The sequence below is a fragment of the Herpailurus yagouaroundi genome, unplaced genomic scaffold (genome assembly GCF_014898765.1).
Source record: "Herpailurus yagouaroundi ecotype Mexico unplaced genomic scaffold, PumYag 141, whole genome shotgun sequence".
Taxonomy (NCBI): domain Eukaryota; kingdom Metazoa; phylum Chordata; class Mammalia; order Carnivora; family Felidae; genus Herpailurus; species Herpailurus yagouaroundi.
In genome coordinates, this window is record NW_024412396.1 from 1,625,533 (window position 1) to 1,648,023 (window position 22,491).

At 39.5% G+C, this 22,491-nt stretch overlaps 2 gene segments (V, D, J or C); both read left to right on the plus strand.

The window, feature by feature from the left end:
- Positions 1-9,529: 9,529 nt before the first annotated feature.
- On the plus strand, positions 9,530-10,690 carry LOC121031478 (T cell receptor alpha variable 8-3-like). The segment is given in 2 exon segments: positions 9,530-9,810; positions 9,919-10,690. Coding segments are annotated over 2 exon segments (387 nt in total).
- Positions 10,691-20,648: 9,958 nt separating this feature from the next.
- Positions 20,649-21,504, plus strand: LOC121031458 (T cell receptor alpha variable 22-like). The segment is given in 2 exon segments: positions 20,649-20,851; positions 21,038-21,504. Coding segments are annotated over 2 exon segments (489 nt in total).
- Positions 21,505-22,491: the final 987 nt, after the last annotated feature.

Sequence of the window (22,491 nt, forward strand, 5' to 3'; positions counted from 1 at the left end):
GAATCCCAAGCAGGCTCTGCACTGTCAGCACGAAGTCTGACGTGGGGCTCAATCCCATGAACCATGAGATCATGACCTGAGCTGAAATCAAGAGTTGGTCACTTAACTGACCAAGCCACCCAGGTGCCCCTTCCTTATCCCTTTATAATACACTTCCCCATTTTGCTGAGGAGAAACCCAAACTACATTTCCCACAATCCCTTTCTTTTATCATCTAGTTTAAGTTCTGTAATTGAGAAGCATTTCTGCAATACTATACTTCAGAGTTTCAGGTCATCAGTCTTGCCATCTTTGCTTCATCAGATCTTCCAATGTCTATATGTCTAATTCACTGTGTTAAATTTCTTTCTACTTAAAATATTTGGATTTGTTTCTGTTTTGCTGACTGACTTTTGACTAATACATTTGGGTAAATCTAGGTTACTTAAGCAGAGCTTGTGCTCTTGAAGTCAGGACGTCTGAATAAAATCTATTATTAGCTAGTAGTTAGCTTTCAGCAATTTTCATTATGATCACACAGTTCTGACACATTCCACTCAAATCTACTGCTACAATTCCTCTATGACATTCCTCTACTTACGAACTCATGGTATGGATGATAGATTTCCTCATTTTGCGACACAACAAAAGCAAGGGGCAAGGTTGACTTGAATAAGTGAAGGAAATGATGGAAGCCGAGACTGTTCGCGGGTTATTTCTACTTTGACTCCAGCTGGAGTAGGGTAGAGGCATGAGACAAAGGGCTAGGGACAAAGGAGGGAGACACTGCTTGCTCACAGAGATGTGACATGGAGTAGATGGGAAAAGGAAGAGAGAGAAGAAATTATGAACTGAAATAATATCCAGATCTAAATTTTCTACCCGAATCTGAAGCTTGTTACTACATATAGCTTGATACAGGACCATGTAGCTGCCTTCTCTGAATTCATGGAGGGGAAGTTTTCCAGGAAGTACACTGAAATAGGCTTCATGTTCAAAGATAAATATTAACGGGACTTGACGGATAGAAGGCATCCTTTTCTCTAAGTATGTCCTGGGAACATCTGGAGTTTTTGTTCTAAGTTGAATGGGCAATAATAGTGAGAGTAAGCAGTAATTGTTTTTGCAGCTGCGACATCAATACTACCATGAAAAGAGAACAGTTTTAAAATTCTGTGAAGAATGGAGGCGTTTTCTCCTGCTGACCCCAGAAATGCTTCACAGAGACCTCAAATGTCCTCTTAGTTCAGGGTTCCTAAAGGTTATGTTGTCAATTTGTTTGATATTGGCTCCATCACAAACCATTTGAGATTTTTAACTTCCTCAAGTCTAACTTCTAGAGATTGTAATTTTTTTAAGTGGAGAGCTCTCCAAATTTGTACTTTTGAGTTGACGACCAACTGTTTTTTTAAATTTTAATTTAATTTTTATTTTTTAAATGTTTATTTTTGAGAGAGAGAGAGAGAGAGAGAGAATCCTGAGCAGGCTCCATGCTGTCAGCATAGAGTCCAACTTGTGGCTTAAACTCAGGAACCATGAGTATGACCTGAGCTGAAATCAAGAGTCGGCCGCTTAACTGACTGAGCCCCTCAGATGCCCCCCAACTGACTTGTATTTACAGAGAAGTCTCACCCTTGCTATAAAATGTTTCTGTATATCATCAGACATGTCCCTACCAACGCTAGAAGCTGAGATTGAGTTCATCCTTTTGTTTTCTGAGGCAAATCCATATTATCTGCATATCCTATCCTGTGGTAAAAGCAATTTTGTTGAACTTATATATATTATATTGGCCAATAATGTTGGTAGATGGACATATGCAGAGAGCATGCTTGAGGAAAAATTTCCACTTAAAGTTTAGTGTCAGAGCATTTCTCCTGATGTACACAGACCAATCAGATTATCTGAGAATCCTTAAAATCCCAAGGGAGAAGAAAATAATGCCAGATAGTTTTATGGATATTCAATAACTTTAATAATCATATTTCTCCAATTCAGAGTTATATATTTTTTTACTTTTTAATGTATATAAATATAAAATTTACCTTTTCCTTTTGAAAGCTTTTATTAAATTGTGTGTCTCATAATTGATGTCTTAGATGTGAAGCAATATTGTAATTCAGGTAGCAGGAATTCCTCAACCATTCATCTATTCATTTATTTGTGCACTTAAGAAATTTGTTGGCCACCTGCTAAGTGTCCAACATTGTTTTAGGTGTGGGAATAGAGTAGTGAAAAAAAGTTTAAGTTCTTCCATCCCAAATCTATTAACGACTGAATATGTGTTATTGACATTCCTCTGACTTTAACCTAAAACTTACATAATATTTCAGTGTATCACTAAGAGGCTCAAAATGGCTAAAAGAGAAAAAGTAAAATAGAATTTTTCTTGGAAATGTCTCAGTTTGGAGCTTCCATGTTAGGCAGTGTGCTGGGAAAAAACAGATTTATGAAAAATACCAACTATTCTTTAGATTTACAAAGGACCATCTTGACAGCTAACAGGTGTCATAAAAATAGAGCCAGAGGCAAAGATATAAGACTCTTGAAAGGAGAACAAGTTCATAGGTTAACATGGCTCTGAGTTTATTACCTTTCTCAGACACACACACACACACACACACACACACACACACACACACACACTTCCTGCTTCTATTCTGAGCTCACACTCATCCTCCTCTGTGAACTTAACTTTTTCTCCCACTAAGCAGTCAAGACGCAAGGACACCACAGATCTTAAAAATGAGCTCTTCTCCAGGATCACTGCTTGTGCTGTTATTAATGTTTGGTAGGTAAGATGGCACATAAAGCCTAAAAGCTTTTTCGTTCCATTATATTGGTGTCATCTTTAACTACAATTTTCTGTAAGAGGTAGAACCCAGATCATGCCTGAGGTGACCAGAACTACTGTTTTGTTTTTGTTTCAGGAGGAAGCAAGGGAGATTCGGTGACCCAGATGGAAGGCCAAATGACCCTCTCAGAGCGGGCTTCTCTGACTGTGAACTGCTCTTATGAAACCACACAGTACCCTGCCCTTTTCTGGTGTGTCCAGTATCCCGGAGAAGGTCCACAGCTCCTTCTGAAAGCCTTGAAAGCCAACGAGAAGGGAAGCAGCAAAGGTTTTGAAGCCACCTACCACAAAGAACCAAATTCTTTCCACTTGAAGAAATCCTCAGTGCAAGTGACAGATTCGGCTGTGTACTACTGTGCCCTGAGGGACACAGTGACAGGGACTGCAGAGGGAGCTAAGCGTAAACTCTGAGCAAAACAGGGGCCCAGATGCTGAGCGTCTGAGCTTATCACCCACTCTGGTTTAGGAAACAGGAGAGAGTCTACTGTGTTGTCACCCACTGTTCACCCCAGGTGCTTTTGTTGGTGTGACAGTCATCCAAATTAACTCTGAGAACACGGCGGAAAAACAAGAAGTGAACAGGCCTTCAATGGTGAGAGCCAAAACCAAGTCTGTCACCATAGTTCTTCAATCATGGCTGAAATTTGTGCTTTTGAAAGTATAAAATTAGGGGCGCCTGGGTGGCGCCGTCGGTTGAGCGTCCGACTTCAACCAGGTCACGATCTCACGGTCTGTGAGTTCGAGCCCCGCGGCGGGCTCTGGGCTGATGGCTCAGAGCCTGGAGCCTGTTTCCGATTCTGTGTCTCCCTCTCTCTCTGCCCCTCGCCCGTTCATGCTCTGTCTCTCTCTGTCCCCAAAATAAATAAACGTTGAAAAAAAATTAAAAAAAAAAAAAGAAAGTATAAAATTAGGATCAGTGTAATGGTCTATGTGTTCATCCTTGCATGAAATTCTAGCCCTTTGACCTTGTTCCAGGTCATCCAGGTAAACATTATATTTAAAGACACACCCATAACAGATGAGGTTGCAAATGCCTTAAGTCTCCCCGACAAGCTGGGGCAAGAAAGAATGATTTCTAGGGAAGCTGCAGCCCAAGAAACAATAGATTCTTTCCCCCCCCTTTTATTTATTGCTTAATTTATATCCAAGTTAGTTAGCATATGATACAACAATGATTTCAGAAGTAGATTCCTTAATTCCCCTTACCCATTTACACCATCCTCCCTCCCACAACCCCTCCAGCAACCCACTGTTTGTTCTCTAGATTTAAGAGTCTTTTATGAGAAACAATAGATTCTTAAAGGAAGAAAGAAAAATAAGAAATAAAGGAGGAGCAGAGAGTCCTACATATGACCCCACATGTGGCAAGAGAAGTTGTAACATTTCTTACATTATCTTTTCAGGAAATTCACATGGCAGACTTAAACTGATGTTCTCCATGCAGATTAAAGTCAAATTGTTATATTTGTTGCAATTGGAATAGTGCCTGCACCATAGTAAAATCTCTTCAAATATTTGCTAAATTAACAAATGAGTAAGAAAACCCATTACTGCTACCACAAAAAAGCTACTGATTTTTTTCATTAATCAAATCTATTCAACAAAGAATAATACATAGAACAGACAAAATTTGCTGCCCTTTGTTACGTTATATCCTGAGGGATCACTCCTTTTACCGTTATTTTAAGCCCTTTATGTGCATCATACCATGTAATTCTCTCAGAAATTGTTATAACTATGCTCCTTGTATACATAAGGATCCTGAGGCACAAAGAATTTAAGTCACTTATCCATAATCTCAAAGGTTGTTAGTAGCAAAGCCAGGACTCAAATGCAGGTTCTCCAAGCATATGTTTTAAGTTTTAATATAAAATACTTATGTACTCTATATTATATATATATATATATATATATATACATATATATAATATTATATCTAAATACACATATATATGTATATATATAGTACTATGTATTACATACATAGTACTCTATATATTATATATATGTACTCTATATTATATATACACTATATTATATATAGTAGTACATATATATGTACTACTATGTTATATATATATATATATATATCATAGATCACTCTATATTATATAAAGATGTACATAGAACACATTGCCAGTTGTAAGGAGAAGATTGAACAAGAAGTTAATCAGAAGTTTTGAGCAACTGTAGATCTGACTGAAGAAGGTCTTGTTGGCTTTCCTCCTCACACATGTAACCTGACTCTTTGAGTAGATATAATATATGCAGCAGAGCCAAGTCTGGTCTCTGATGAGCAGGGCAGTAGTAGACTGGAGTCTCCCTATCATGTGGCAGAAAAGGATGGAGGGTAGAGAAGCTAGATTTGGAGGCAGGCTTGGGCAGTATACTTGGAGGAAAGATGGAGACACATCTGAGCACCTCCTGAGTGTTTTCTGGCTTCATTTTTGTTGCAAAATAGTGGAGAGTTTTAATGAGTTTAATACAAAACGGCCCAAGACACATTTTCCTTAGGATTTGGGACACTGGAGTAGGAAGAAGGAGGAAAACAGTTTTTTTTTTCCTTTAAAAAAAATGTATTTAAATTCTAGTTAGTTAACCTACAGTGTGATATTGGTTTCAGGAGTAGAACAATGATTCATCATTTACATACAACGCCCAGTGATCATCACAAGTGCCCTCCTAGAGTTAATTTTTAGTTCATCGGGATTCGTGTTGGGAAATGTAGAAGGGACACAAATCGGTAAGCGTAAAGGCTGAATGACCAATCTCTTAGGTACGGCATTTGTCTTTTGCTAATCTAGAATTGAAGTACAATAAACTGTACATATATGAAGTGTACAATTTGATCAGTTTCAATTTATGTATATGCCACAATCAAGGTAATGAACCTTTCCATCATCCCCAATGGGTGTCTCTCTCCCTCTACCTGTGACCTCAGAAAATCATCTTCTCTCTGTTGCTGTGCATTACTTTCATAGATTTAGGTACTGCATGCATACTATTTTATTACTGTTTTTCTGTTTTATTATTGTTTTTCATGACCTATCTTTATTTTTTGGTTCTCTCTTCTCTTTTTTTTCCTGACTCTTTTGGATTACTTGAATACTTTCTAATATTCCATTTTATATATTGGCTGTTGGCTATATCTCTTTGCATGTTTTGAGTGTTGGTTCTAGAGATTACAATGTATATACCTATTATTCAGAGACTACTGAGAGTTAATAATATACTGTTTCATGTAAAATGTTGAAATCTTGCACTATATAGCTCTTTATCCACCAGTCCTGAAGTTTGTTATAGTTGTTCATATTTATCACATTTATACACATTGAAAACCTTACCACTGAATGTTATAATATTTGCTTGAAATAGCTGTATGCATTTTAGAACTTAAAGAAAAATAAATCTATATTTTTTGGTTGTTCTTCAACTGAAACCATCTTTATTTCACCTTTATTTCAGAAAGGTTTTTCCACCAGATCTGTAATTTTGTGTTGATAGGTGTTGTTGTTCTGTGCCTTCAAGATGCTGTTTCACTGTCTGCGTGTTTTGTGATGAGAAATCCATGGTCATTAAAATAATTGCTCTCCAATATAATGTACAATGTCTTGCTTCCTTTTCTAGCTGCAATATATATATACATATATACATAAAGACTGGATGACCAACCTTAGGTATGGCATTTGCCTTTTGCTAATCTATAATTGAAGTTCAATAAAATGCACATACTTGAAGTATATATATATATATATATATATATATATATATAATATATATGTATATATATTCTCTAGCCAATGTTATATGTATGTTATTTTGCATATATTATATATATTATTATATAATTTTTGCTTGTCAATAGTTCAGTTATGATGTGTTTAGATGCAATTTTCTTTGGTTTTATTCTGTTCAGAGTTTGCCAAGATTCTTGAATTTTTGTATTTATGTTCTTCATCAAATTTGGCAAGTTTTTGGCAATTCCCTTTTCAAGCATGTTTTCTGCTCTAATCTCTTTATCCTCTCCTTCTGGGGCTCTACTGATGTATATTTTAGACTTTTTGATATTGTTGCACAGGTCTTCAGGGTTGTGTCCATTTTTATTTCAATTTTTTTTTCTTGTTCTGAAGTTTTGATCAGGGTTTCTTGACTTTGGCACTATTAACATTTTAGGTCAAATAACTTTTTATTGTGGGAGGAGGCTGTCCTCCCTAATTGTCAGACTTCCTAGAAATATGCCTAGCTTCCACCCACTAGGTGCCACTAGTACTCTACCCCCCAAATTGTGGCAACCAAAAGTGTGCCCAGATTTAAGGAATGTCTCCTTCGGGGAGGAAGAGTCATCCTTCATTGGTAATCATTGAGTTAGATAATTTCTACTGATCTGTTTTCAAGTTCACTTACTCTTTCACTGTCCTCTTCATTTTGCTATTGAGCCCTTACTGTGGGATTTTATTTCATGTATTGTATTTTCCAGTCCTAAAATTCCCATTTGCTTCTTTTTGTCATTTCTATTTCTTTGTTGAGAATGCCCATTTTATCATTCATTTCAAATGTGCTTCCTTTTTACTTCAGGGAATACAGCTTAAAAAGTTGCTTTCACTTCTTTGTCTACTGGTTCCAGCATCTTAGTCATCTTGACATTTGCAGTTGTAGATTATCTTTCACTTAGATATCAGTCAATGTTTCTGGTTCTTTGTATACTGAATAATTTTGGAATGCATCTTTTTTCACCCTTTTTTTAAATTAAATTTTAGTTAGTTAACATACAGTGCAATATTGCTTTCAGGAGTAGAATTCAGTGATTCATCACTTACATACAACACCCAGTGCTCATCACAAGTGCCCTCCTTAAATACCCGTCACCCATTTAGCCTACTCCCCACCTCCCTCCCTCCATCAACCCTTTGTGCTCTAACCTTAAGAGTCTCTTGTGGTTTGTTTCCCTCTCTTCTCTTCCCCTCCTCCCATATGTTCGTCTGTTTGTTTCTTAAATTCCACATATGAGTGAAATCATATGGTATTTATCTTTCTCTGATGGACTTATTTCACTTAGCATAATGCATTCTAGCTCCATCCATGTCATTGCAAATGACAAGATTTCATTCTTTTTTTATGGCTGAGTAATATTCCATTGTATGTGTGTGTGTGTGTGTATATATATATATATATATATATATATATATATATATGTATACACACCACGTCTTCTTTATCCACTCCTTAGAGGATAGACATTTGGGCTGTCTCCAGAATTTGGTTATTGTTGGTAGTGCTGCTATAAATATTTGGGTGCATATGAACCCTCCCCCCAGCAAATCAACATTTTTGTATCCTTTGGATAAATTCCTAGTAGTGCAATTGCTGGGTCATAGGGTAGTTCTATTTTTAATTTTTTGAGGAAACTCCATACTGTTCTTCAGAGTTGCTATACCAGTTTGTGTTCCCACCAACAGTGCAAAAGCGTTCCTCTTTCTCCATATCCTAGCCAACATCTGCTGTCTCCTGAGCTGTTCATTTTAGCCATCTGACAGATATGAAGTGATGTCTCACGGTGGTTTTGGTTTCTATTTCTCTGATGACGAGGGATGTTGAGCATCTTTTCATGTATCTGTTAGCCAATTGGATGTCTTCTTTGGAAACGTGTCTATTCATGTCTTTGACCCATTTAACTGGGTTATTGTTTATTGGGTGTTAAGTTTCATAAATTCTTTATAGATTTTGGATACTAACCCTTTATCAGATATGTTGTTTGCAAATATCTTCTTCCATTCTGTAGGCTTTTAGTTTTGTTGATTGTTTCCTTTGCTGTGCAGAAGGTTTTTATCTTGATGAGGTCCCAATAGTTCACGTTTGTTTTTGTTTCCCTTGCCTTTGGCAATGTGTCTAGTAAGAAGTTGCTATGGCTGAGGTCAGAGAGATGCTGCCTGTGTTCTCCTCTAGGATTTTGATGGTTTCCTGTCTCACATTTAGGTCTTTCACCCATTTTGAATTTATTTTTGTGTGTAGTGTAAGAAAGTGGTCTATTTCATTCCTCTGCATGTCGCCATTCAGTTTTCCCAACATCATATGTTGAAGAGACTGTCTTTTTTTCCCGTTGGATATTATTTCCTGCTTTGTTGAAGATGAGTTGACCATATAGTTGTGAGTCCATTTCTGGGTTTTCTATTGTGTTCCATTGATCTGCATGTTGGTTTTTGTACCAATACCAATACCAAGCTGTCTTGGTGACTATAGCTTTGTAACATAGCTTGAAATCCCAAATCGTGATGCCTCCAGTTTTGTTCTTCTTTTTCCAGGGTTGCTTGGGCCATTTGGGGTCTTTTGTGGTTCCATACAAATTTCAGGATTTTTTGTTCCAGCTCTGTGAAAAATGCTGGTGGTATTTTGATAAGGGTTGAATGCATCTTAAACATTTTAAATGTTGGGTTGCAACTTGAATTCCGAGTCTGATATATTTTAAAAAAACCTGATTTTTCAGTGAAATTACTTGTTAGTCTACTTTTATATGACACCTCATTTCTAACAGACTCCAGGAAGAATACACCATCATAGGTTTGGGAAGGAAGAAATATATTGTGCAGAACTTTTCATACCTCAGAAAACAGAAGGAACACATAAACTAGTTCTTGGAGGGGCCTCCAGGGGACGATGCTGCACAAACTAGAGATCTTGTTGTCAACATCATCTGCTCACGCCCTCCCCCCTGCAGCTGGCTGAGTTCTTTGCAGACAGAGACAGGGACAAGAATCATCCGTCAGAAAGCTCCAGGCTCATCTCAGCAGCTTTTGCATTTTTATCTCAGCAAGGAACCTGTCCAAATTTACTTTCTCCACCCTTCTTATGTCCGAGGGCTTGGTTTCCTCAGCCAGTTTCCTGTCTGCTCAGGGGAGATTTTCCTGAGAAGAGCCCACTGCCTTTCTACTGCTCGGCCATGTTCCTGTTGCTCATCTTAACACTGGGGATATTTGCCCCGCGTGAGTAAAATTTCATATTAGTCTATAGTTCTACAGATTCAGCTGGAAATACTGACTTTTCATTGTGAAGTGTGCACTGCTTTCACTGACACAACACTGATTTTGCAGGAGACACCGGAGCCCAGTCAGTGACGCAGCCTGATGTCCATGTCACTGTCTCTGAAGGAGCCCCTCTGGAGCTGAGGTGCAACTATTCCTCAAGTGGAATTCCTTATCTCTTCTGGTACATGCAGCACCCCAACCAAGGACTCCAGTTTCTACTGAAGTACTTCTCAGGGGACACTCTGGTTAAAGGCATCAAAGGTTTTGAGGCTGAATTTAAGAACCATGAAACCACCTTCCACCTGAGGAAATCCCGAGCCCTTGGCAGCGATGCGGCCAAGTACTTCTGTGCTGTGCGTGACACAGTGTCTGGGACTGCAGGGGGAGCTGAACACAAACCACCATGGTAGGGGAGTTTTTGGAGACTGACGGTCTCTTCCTGTGGTATTATTAGAGATCTCTTGCTGTATGATGCCAAATGAGGCAAATAGAGCTGAGCAGACTTAGCTATTTCTATATAATTCTACAACTCCATGTCTGATAAACTTAATTTAGCAGGTTTTTGGTCTTTGTAGAAACTACATGATAATAAATAGTATTACAGAATGATGGAGAAGATAGTGTTCTGATCATACAATACCAAGATGCTCAAAGACTGGCCTTGAGGTTGACTGCCTACAAGGTTAACTATATGAATTTTCATTTATCATTTCTTCTGTCAGCCAACCCAGAAAACAAAACATGAACTCCTCATGTTCTTTCCCTGAAAAGTTTGCCTGCTTGTTTTTCTATTCATTCACAGATCATTTTCTTGGAATTCACCCCCTCCCCCCCCAACCTCTTCCCCCCACCCCCCACCCCACAGATCTCACTGTGCTGGTCAGAATGTGTCAGAATATTTTGAGTGTCAGTTCCTCATTTAAAAGGGATTCTGGAAAATTATTGGTCAGTTTTTGGAGATTGATTAGAATTGTGAAAGGTTTAGAAAACTGTCATGGTCATGTTAACTTTGGGAACTATTTAAAATAGTGCAGGAAGCTGAAGATTTTAGCCCATCAGTGTTTATCCAAAGATTTTGTCTCACTTGTAAAAGTAACCTCCTATTCATTTGGTTATTTATTTACTTATTATTTATTTATTTAATTTTATTTATTTATTCATTCATTTATTTATTTTAATTTATTTTTTATTTTTTAATTTTTTAATGTTTATTTTTGAGACAGAGAGAGACAGAGCACAAGAGAGGGAGGGCAGAGAGAGAGGGAGTCATGGAATCTGAAACAGGCTTCAGGCTCTGAGCTGTCAGCACAGAACCCGATGTGGGACTCAAACCAACGAACTGTGAGATCATGACTGTTAGGATGTCCTTGGAACCACAGTAGAGGGGACGGCCATCTTGCCAGCGCAACCCAATGAAAAGCCCCTAGTAGCTGCCAGAATTGGAGGTCAACCAATCACCGAGCAACAGCACGACCTGATATGAAAAAGGCCCACCCGGATGTAAACCTGGAACCACTGCAGCTTAAAAACCCCACCCCACCACACCTGGGTGTGACTTCCCTGACTCCTCTCTCTCTCTCTCTCTCTCTCTCTCTCTCTCTCTCTCTAAGTCACGGAACCTCGCCCAAGACCTTAGTTCCCAAATAAAGCCTTTGACTGCTAAAATTTTTTAGCCTCTGACTCCTATCTTTACCCTGCCTTACGCCTGACGCTAACAATGACCTGAGCCGAACTCAGACACGCAACTGCCTGAGCCATCCAGGTGCCCCTATTTTTATTTTTGAAAGAGAGAGAGCATGAGCAGGGAAGGTGCTGAGAGAGGGGAGAGAATGAATCTTAAGTAGGCTCTGCACTGTCAGCGTGGAGCCAGACATGGGGCTACATCCTGTGAATCGTGAGATCATGACTTGAGTGGAAAACAAGAGTTGGATGCTCTACCAACTGAGCCACCCAGACACCTCAACTTTTGTAAGTTAAATTCTACAGATTTACAACCAGAATGGTGTGGATATAATCTCTTTTGCTGTGCCCAGCAATGGACCTTTTTTTTTTTCTCAATGCTTTCAGCCTGTTCTTGTTTGATTTCATTGTTGGAATATGAGAAAGTGATTTTTTTTTAAAATTTTAATTAATTCCTTTTAAATTCTTTTTTAATGTTTATTTATTTTTGAGAGAGAGAGAGTGAGAGCAGGGGAGGGGCAGAGAGAGAGGGAGACAGAGAATCCGAAGCAGACTCCAGGCTGTGAGCTGTCAGCACAGAGCCCAATGCAGAGCTTGAACTCATGAACTGTGAGATCATGACCTGAGCTAAAGTCGAACACTTAACTGACTGAAGCCACCCAGGCACCCCTACAGATTGATTCTTACATGTTAACATCATTCTAATTAATTATGTAGTAAATTTAGCAATGCCAACTCTGCTAGAAATATTGATAAGAATTGCAGAGAAGATAGGGGTCGCTGGACCCAGGATAAACTTATAACTCAGTATAAGCCTGTTTTGTGTAGGATGGAAAGAGTTGTGTAAGAAGGTTTTACGGTCCTTGTGTTCTTGAAGTCTTGGAGATAACAAATACTCTGCAGAGAGGGGAGAAGGAGAAAGAGGGAGCTTTCAGACTGCTTCTTGGCTTACTCTGTCATGTAGAGAAAGATAAGTGTCCAGGACCCCTCAAAATATAGACAGACTAAGTAGATGGTCACCAAGGATACATCAGGAGATCAACAGTAATTTTTAGGACTTGGTGATATGGTTATATGTAATAAATGTGTTTGAGTGCTTGAAGGCATAAGGAATGTAAATGGAGGTGTTAGAGACAAAATCTGGAATAAAAAAAGTGTATTCATTTAATGTCCTTCTTCTCTCTGTCCCTTTTTATTTTTGGACCGTAATCTCTCCTACCTCTATTTTCAGGCGACTCGCTGTTACCAGCTCAACTACATTGCCCAAAGGGACTGTGGTGGGCACTTTATGCAGATTAGTAGGAGAAGAATTACCAATTTCTTTTGATTCTGAATTCAAGCTGAGTTTGAAAAGAAAAATAGGTTTCACACCAAGGACCCTGAGCAGTTGGGAGATCATACCCCCACCTCCCCAACCCTAATTCTGCCTGAAAAATCAAAGCCTGCCTCCCTCCCTCCCTCCTTCCCTTTTCCCCTTTTATTAATAGTTTGTTATTTATTTATATGAGTGTATATGATACTTATGAGGAACTTTCTACAATAAAGAATTATATTAAGAATAAAGTGGGAATGCTGAGGTATTTAGCAATCAAGCTAATAATTCTGACTTTTCATGTAATTAGCTAGTCTTACCACATACCTCACCACTCAGAAGTGGCTGGCCTAATTGAAAGACAGAATATCTTACTGAACTGAGTTACAATGCCAGTTGGGAGATACACCCTGACTGATGAGACTTTGTTAGTAGAAATTAACATGTGCTTCAAATCAGAGAAGTTTGTGTTACTTTATGTGTTACTGTCTTTCACATAGCCAGAATCCATGGGTCCTGGAATCAAAAGGTAGATGTGGGAGTGGCTTTTGTCACTATTGCAGCTAACAACCCACTATCAGATTTTGATATTCCCATCTTGGCAAGTTTATGCTATGTATATTTGGAGAACTTAGCCTTAAGAGATGAATTCTTCTGCCAGGAGACAAAAAAATTGCTCTACTCAATGGATGATAAAAGTAACTTCTGGACATTTTGAGCTCAGTCATTGAACCAACATGAAGAAAAGTATCTCTTGGCTGAAGTGGTTTATCCTGATTAAGAAGATATTGGGTTGCTTCTACACAACGGAAGCAAGAAAAACTATGTTTGAAGCCTCTTAGTAATTTCATGCCCGATGGTAAAGCTTAATGGAAAACTACAGCCACCCAAACCAAATTGGCTGAGGTGGGGGAAATATAGAGTAGAGATTCATGAAGGAAGCCACAGATATCAATTATAGCCTTGTAACTAATTACACAAGCAAAGTTCTAGTACTTTGAAAAATGGAACTATAATTAACATGTTAGATTAGTTTCATATGTACAACATATGGATTCAACAATTCTATACGTCATTCAAAGCTCACCATGTGAAGTGTAGTCAAAGTCATAGTATTTTCCATATTTTGTATTTGCTTGTTGTCTATGTAGGCTTATTTGTATGTGCGAAATTTTTCCTTCTACTCTCCTTCTCACTTTCATTTTATTTTTTTTTCAACTTTTTTTTTTTTTTTTTTTTTTTATTTTTGGGACAGAGAGAGACAGAGCATGAACGGGGGAGGGGCAGAGAGAGAGGGAGACACAGAATCGGAAACAGGCTCCAGGCTCTGAGCCATCAGCCCAGAGCCCGCCGCGGGGCTCGAACTCACGGACCGCGAGATCGCGACCTGGCTGAAGTCGGACGCTTAACTGACTGCGCCACCCAGGCGCCCCTCTCACTTTCATTTTATATACAAGTTATTGGAAATTAACTTTATATTTTAGCATATCGGTAACAGAATATTTTAGAGGGGCTCTAAATCTGAAGAGTTATTAATATCTTCAATGGTGGCACAATTGTAACCAGGCATCTCATTTTGAGGAAGGGGTGAGAAATTTATCACTTGCTAAGAAGGATAGCAGTATCTTGAAGGAGGTAAAAATATTGAGTTGTTTTCTTGTTATATGTGTTTCAAATATGTGTAGAAGGTTACATATAGAAGCTGAGTAGTCAAAGGGGTGAGATCGATTTATTGACTCTCAGCTTCAATTCATCTTTTGCCTGCTCTTAAAAACAGATTTGGGCCCTTCAAATATTTTCTTTGCCAGTTGGCACAACGTTAGATTTTTTCAGTAGAGAGTGCAGGGAGAGAGATTTGCCTCCTGGTCTGTGTTCCCTCTGGCAAGCTCCTGCAGCATGGGAGCGTCTCCAGGGACCAGCCCATGCCAGCACTCGCACCAGCTTCCTGCAGGGAAGTTAGTGTTCATCAGCACCCAGGGGATAGCAGCTTCCCTTAGCACCCCCATTTTTAGGTGGGTTTGTAGAAGAGGGCCTCTCATAAGACATGTTCTTGTGAACGTCTTTTCCCAGCATTCCAAAGGATGGTTTTCTGGGATGTCCTAAAGGGTAGATATCCAGCAAGTTCCACTGTTACAGCACCATAATGACTTCTCTGCCATCCAGTGAGCCACAAGTGTGTCTTCTCCAAAGTTTGAGTCTCAGCCCTGGAGTGATGGGAACCTCTTTCTGCATATTGTATCCCAGTCGTGGGAGCAGTGGCTACACTTTACATCCCCTATTCCTGTAGGATTCCTCTTTCCTTCCTACTAGCCATTCCCTTTTTACTCCAATATTCCGTTGTAGTTAATAATTCTTTTAGGTTTCCCCTAGTCAATTTATTGTGCAGTTTCTCTCTCCTGAATGGACCACTTTTGTTCATTCACCAGGACACTCAAGCAGCTGGAGAGCATCCCCCATTTTCTCTTCCCCAACTCTGCCTGAGACGTCAAAGCAGATTCGACTTCTTTATTGTTTTATATGATTATTATGTAAATATGAGAAACTTTCTATGATAAAGGATTATATAAAGAGGAGTTTGGAAATACCATATGAGTTATGTGAGTTATCAGTGAACGTAATTTCAGTTTTTCACATTTTGTCCATATTTGACACAAAATTTCATTATACCACAGAAGTGAATTCTAATCAACTTTTGACAACGTTTTACTTTAGCTTAAAACACAAATGGGTATTCATTCACTAATGAGAATGTGTCTGCAGATTGTAATTCCAAATCACCTTCTTCTGTGTAATTTCCTTATTACATCCTTATTTCTGATTTTTTTCTGTCTTTAAAATAGGATGGGAAGGCAAAGATAGTTTTAAAACAGTCTGAAGACAGAATACTCCATTTACCTGAGCAGGATTTCATGTGTCCCTTTCCAGTCACCCCCCCTCCTGAATACAATGATTACTATTGGTATCACCATAGATTAATTTACCTGTTTAGAACTTTAAATCAGGGAAATCATATGGTAGGGACTCTTTTATACCTGGTTTCTTTCATTAAACATGATTCACCCATGTTCTTGTGTGTATCAGTTATAGTCATTCTATACTTTCTACTCTGAGTATCCTATTATATGAATATATCACAATTTGTTTATCCATTCATCTGTATCCACCACTGGCTGGACACAAGATCTATTAAGGGTGAAATCTTTAATTCCATTCATAAAGTTTCAAGGAACAGACTACCCTCACATTTTATATTCTGTTGGTGAAAGAGTAGGATGTGTCTCTAAAATATTTTAGCCAATGGAGAACCTGGGTGGCTCAGTCGGTTAAGCATCAGCTTTGGCTCAGGTCATGATCTTGTGGTCTGTGGGTTCGGGTCGGGCTCTGTGCTGACAGCTCAGAGCCTGGAGCCTGCTTTGGATTCTGTGTCCCTGTCCCCCTCTCTGCCAGCCCCCATTCGTGCTCTGACTCACTCTGTCTCTCAAAAATAAATAAATGTTAAAAAATTAAAAAAAAATTCTAGCCAAAACATATATCTTACATACCTTTATTTAAAGACCCATGTCTGGGCACCTGGCAGGTTCAGTTGGCGGAGTATGCAACTCTTTTTTTTTTTTTTCCAACGTTTATTTATTTTTGGGACAGAGAGAGACATAGCATGAATGGGGGAGGGGCAGAGAGAGAGGGAGACACAGAATCGGAAGCAGGCTCCAGGTTCTGAGCCATCAGCCCAGAGCCTGACGCGGGGCTCGAACTCACGGACCGTGAGATCGTGACCTGGCTGAAGTCGGACGCTTAACCGACTGCGCCACCCAGGCGCCCCAAGGAGTATGCAACTCTTGATCGTGGGGCTGTAAGTTCAAGGCCTGTGTTAGGTGTACAGATTGCTTAAAAAAAAAGACCCATGTCTAACATTCATTTTGGTATTTAATATGCCACTACTTTTGCCAATAAAAACCTAATATCCATCATGCTCTGTTATTTAGCAATGTTTCAGGTATTGCTCAAGATGTGGATAGCTGAATCGTAGTTTCCTGTGCCATGGCTTTCTATCACAATGCAAGCTGATACCCCTTCTGCAAATTGTTTTCTTGATGAGGGCCATTGCCTCTCCGTAGAGTTGAAGCTTAATTTAAGTGGCACACATATATGATATCTTATTGTCTGTGTTGAAAAAGTTTTTTTTTGTTTTTAAAAAAAATTTTTTTTTTAACGTTTATTTATTTTTGAGACAGAGAGAGACAGAGCATGAACGGGGGAGGGTCAGAGAGAGGGAGACACAGAATCTGAAACAGGCTCCAGGCTCCGAGCTGTCAGCACAGAGCCCGACGCGGGGCTCGAACCCACGGACTGCGAGATCATGACCTGAGCCGAAGTCGGCCGCTCAACCGACTGAGCCACCCAGGCGCCCCTGAAAAAGTTTTAAGGTAAATGGTACATCCTAACACTTTGATATACATTTGACCCTTAAGCAACATGGGGAAGAAGGGAGTGTGTGGCCGCCATCCCCGTGCACAGCATCCCTGCCCTTCCCTCTGCCTGGAGTCATTTTCATTTACTAGCCTCATGGCTTATTCCTTCACTTTTCCTAGTTTCAGCACTTTGAGAAACATGTGAATAAAGAAGAATGCTCAGAAGGGCTTATTGTTGTATTATATTTCATAATAAAAAAGTCAACATCTTAACACTTCATCAATAGAAGAAGGGATGTATAAATGGTGGTATATTCATAACATGGAAAACAACGCGACAGAAGGATGTATGTGTGTTAACATAATAAGACATCCAAGATTTATTATTGAGTTTAGTTTCCTTCTTTCTTTTTGAAAAAAATGTTTATTTTTGAGAGAGTGCAAGTGGGAGAAGGGCAGAGGATCTGAAGTGGGCTCTGCACTGATAGCAGTGAGCTCAAGGTGGGGCTTGAACTCATGAATTGAAGATCGTGACTTGAGCCGAAGCTGGATGCTCTACCAACTGAGACACCCAGGTACCCAAGGTTCTTTCTGTTTATTTTTTATTTATTTTTTACTTTTTAAAAAATTTTTTAAATGTTTTATTTATTTTTGAGACAGAGAGAGACAGAGCATGAACAGGGGAGGGGCAGAGAGAGAGGGAGACACAGAATCCGAAGCAGGCTCCAGGCTCCAAGCTGTCAGCACAGAGCCTGACGCGGGACTGGAACTCACAGACTGCGAGATCCTGACCTGAGCCGAAGTTGGATGCTTAACTGACTGAGCCACCCAGGCGCCCCGGTTCTTTCTGTTTTTAACAGAGAGCAAGAAAGTGGGGGAGAAGGGCAGAGTGTGTGTGTGAGAGAGAAAGTCTTAGGCAGACTCCATGCTCAGCATGGAGCTTGAAATGGGGATGGGTCCTAAGATCATGACCTGAGCTGAAATAAAGAGTTGGACGCTCAATCGACTGAGCCATCTAGACACCCCTATTATTGAGGTTATAAAGTTACGGAAAGATATGCACAATATATGTCATTTTGTATTAAAAGCCTGTAAATAAAACTACACTTATAGTTTCTGTGGATTCGTGTATTGGTACATGTGTGTAAATCTACAGTAAAACACCTGGAAGCATCAAGTCAAATTGGTGAATAATAAAAAGGTAAGAATTGAGAGTTGTAGTCAAAGGGGATTTTAGTCCTTATGTAATGTTTCATTCCTGTAGTAATTCACATATTCATGAAATCTCTTTTTTGAGAGAGGGAGAGGGTGCAAGTGAGCTGGGGGCAGAAAGAGAGAGAGAGAGAGACAGAGACAGAGACAGAAGGAGAGAGAGAGGAGGGAGACAGGGAGAGAGAAGCAGAGCTTGCTCAAAGTGGGGCAAACGCTACCTGATGCGGGGCTGGAACTCAGAAACTGTGAGATCATGACCTGAGCCAGAGTCAGATGCTTAATGACTGAGCCACCCAGGTGCCCATGAATTCTTGTTCTTAATATTAATAACAATAAGGTAACAACTAATAACCTATAAAGGTTTATATTTTCCTCCGTTCCTCTCATCAAAAAGGAGGAAAATAGAGAATAATCTCCTTCTTCATAAACTTTGTCCAACCACCCCACACGTATTTCTTTTTAGTTCATACTCCTCTTAGGGTCCTATTCTTTGACTCTACTCTAGTTATGTGTATTTTGTCTTCCCCAGTAGATTGGAATCTACTGTCTCATCCCTTTTACATATTCCTAACACCTGGTGAATTCCCTCATTTATGGTAAAACTTCAGCAAATGTTTATGCAAGTCTTTTGAGCCATGTAAAACAAATCAAATAACAGAAGGTGAGAATTGCCAAATTATTTTATGACATTGACCTCCATTAAATTCCATTTTAAAAGTAGGATTTGGTTCACTTTTAATAGCCGGTCAGTCTAAGCAGTTACTTTGTTTTCTGATCATCTGCTTCATCAGGAAGCATAGAATGAATGGGGCTAGAGGTGGGTGCCTGCTGAATTGCGTGGTCTGAAGTGGTCTTTGTGGACTGTGTTGGGCCACTAGGGGGCACTCTAGGCTTTACAAAAAAAAAAACAACAAGATTTTTTTTTTTTTTTCTGATGGTAGAAGAGACAAGAACAGAAAACATGTAAGTCAATCAAATTATAGATAGCAAAGGTGGGGAGGGGGAAGGCGCAAACGTGCTTGTGTAAAGTTGACCTCAGGTGTTCAGTTCTGCTATTCCATATAAACTTCAAGAGGTTGTAGGCTATATCTCTATACACCACTGTGGGGGTGATTCTCTGAGCACAGTATGGAAATAATATTTCTGGGCACGCATGAGGTAGCTCAACAGAAAATGTCCCATGATGTGTTTACAATTTTCAAATTGTTATGAGTAAAATCCTCCCAAACCACTGACTTAGAAATTATTTCAGTATTATATCTTTTCATATATCTTGGCTGGGAATGGAAGGAAGAAGAATGGAGAGAAGAAAACAGAATAAAAATAAGGAGAAAAATCAAAAGAAAGGGAGATGACAGAATTTACTCTGACCAGTACTGTTTGGCCTGCCCAGAATCAGCTTTGTGGGTGAGCAAGGTGCCCATGAGTTGCACAGGAGAGGTAGAGAGGTGGAAATTAAATCAGGGTAGACATTATGCAGACATCCTATTTTTTACCAACCAAATTCTGGTTGGAATCATTGTCTTTTTTTAAAAAAGGTTATTTACTTATTTTGAGAGAGAGAGAGAGAGAGAGAGAGAGAGAGAGAGAGAGAGAAAACAGGACAGGGGCAGAGGAAGAGGGAGAGAAAGAATCCCAACCAAGCAGGCTTCACGCTCAGTGAGAAGCCCCACACTGGTCTTGAACTCACAAATCATGAGATCATGACCTGACTCAAAATCAAGAGTCAGATGCTTAACCGACTGAGCCACCCAGTGCCCCTTGGAATCATTTTCCGTGGAGGTGGTGACTATATGTCTTGGATTCTAGATCTCTCTGATTTCAAGAAATTGTATTTGCTTCTGCAATATAAAATGCATGCTATCAGCTAGTTTTCCTTTGTCAGATTTTTCTTATAACTGAATTCTCACATTGTCCAACTATGCAATTTGGGAAATGGGGTCACTCTTCTCTATGATTTCCAAGGTTCTGTGTAACTCACTGAGACACTGACTCTTCTAGAAATATCATTCACCTTTCCTCAGTCACTAACCTACAAATTTCTCACATAACATGTTTTAAGAAAAAAAAAGCCCTTATGAGTGCATATATTGGAAATACCATCCCTACCTCCCTGCAACGTTGACAAGCACAGTTTTGGACAGATTGCTCTGCAGTCTCCCTGGGCCGCTGTGGGTGGAGTCTCAGTCCCGGGACTGACAGGGTTCAGGTGTGATTGGTGCTCAGTGATTCTGGAGGGACGTGGTGACTGTTGACAACACAACTTCTCTGGACCCAAGACTCTACACTCTTCAGAGTAGGGGTGAAGGCACATCAGCGACCAGACAAGGAGTCATGAAGAGACAGCGGGGAGCCCTGCTGGGGCTTCTGTGGGTGCAGGTTTGCTGTGAGTGGGGGCGTCCCAGACGGGGGCTGGGGAGGTTCACAGCCCGCAGTGGAGGGGGAGCTGCACAGAGCTCCTGCAGGGTCTACACCCTCAGCGGGTGTTCCCAGGAATACTTTATGGGTTTGAAAACTGCCTCAGTGGCTCTGCAGTGACTTCTTTTGTGTTTGGTTTTGTCTTTCCAAGCAGGGGTGAGAGGGATGGACGTGGAGCAGACACCTGCAGCCCTGAGCCTCCAGGAGGGAGCCAGCTCTACCCTGAGGTGCAATTTTTCCAGCTCGGTGACCAATGTGCAGTGGTTCCGACAGAACCCCGGGGGCGGCGGCCTCACCCGACTGTTTTACATAGTTTCAGGGATGAAGCAGGATGGGAGGTTGAACTGCACGGTGAACACTAAGGACCGGCACAGCAGCCTGCACATCATGGCCTCCCAGCAGGAAGACTCAGCCACCTATCTGTGTGCTGTGGAGGCACAGTGCTCCCTGCTGCTCTGCAGCCTGTCCCCAAACTGCAGCTGGGCTCCCAGCCCAGCCTCCTCCACCAGGAAGTCTTCCTGGTGCAGCTGCATTTGCACAGCGTGCTTGGGACCATCTAGGGCTTTGCAGGCTCAAAGCTGGTGGCGGTAAACCTTGCCAATAAATTGTTTCAAAATGAAAGAGTGTATGTGCACATTGCATAAAGCATATTGGAGGGATGTTAGTTCTTAAAATGTTTAGAATCTCTGGTTTTGGAACTTGCTGCCACATGGGAAAGCAAAGATCCGTAGGCTTTGAAATAGAAATTTAAGATAAAGATAAGAGCTTCAATGGAGAAGAATAACATTTTCATATGAAGTTTGAACTTATCCAATGAACTCATTATTAACACAGAAGATAATTTGAAATTAATTTTCTTGTAACTTAAGATGTAGTAAGATGCATAGACCAGCATTCTGAATTATATACAAATCATGAAGTCACTTTTCAGTTTCATACACACCTTTCAAAAGTTACAGAAAACGTTAGAGAAAACAATAAAATGCTGCTGTGTAAATTTACATTTAAAATTAAATTCAGATTTACATGAAACTGAATGGTATTCAGAGTTAAATCATATATAGAGAAATTGTTCCCCTAGAAGCATCAGCTCTAGATTTATGTTATTTATATTTCAACTAATTTATCATATATCTATGCTTTTTTGTCATAGCATATAAAATACTTTTTAAGGTCTGTAATATCAGTTGCAACGACAGAAATATTCTTCTCAAAATTAAAAATTATCAGAAATTCTGTCTGTAGCATTATAGTTACCAACAATGATACTGCTTTCAATTATATTGATTAAAGTGAAGTTACTAAGAGTATAAATTTTGAGAACCTACTAAATTAATTTGGAGTAAAGCAAGGCAGAAAAATATTATTATTGTCAAGATATTACACTACCAAAGTATTATTCTATTTTTAGTGTTTGATATATTTAATAGTTTTGATATATTTATTATATTAACCTATTTTAATAGATTAATATACATTTGATTCTTTTTTTAATGTTTATATTGAGAGAGAGAGAGTGAATGGGAGATGGATAAAAGGATAGAGAGAGAGAGAGAGAAAGAATGAGAGAGAATCCCAGGCAGGCTCCACGCTCAATTTTGAGCCTAA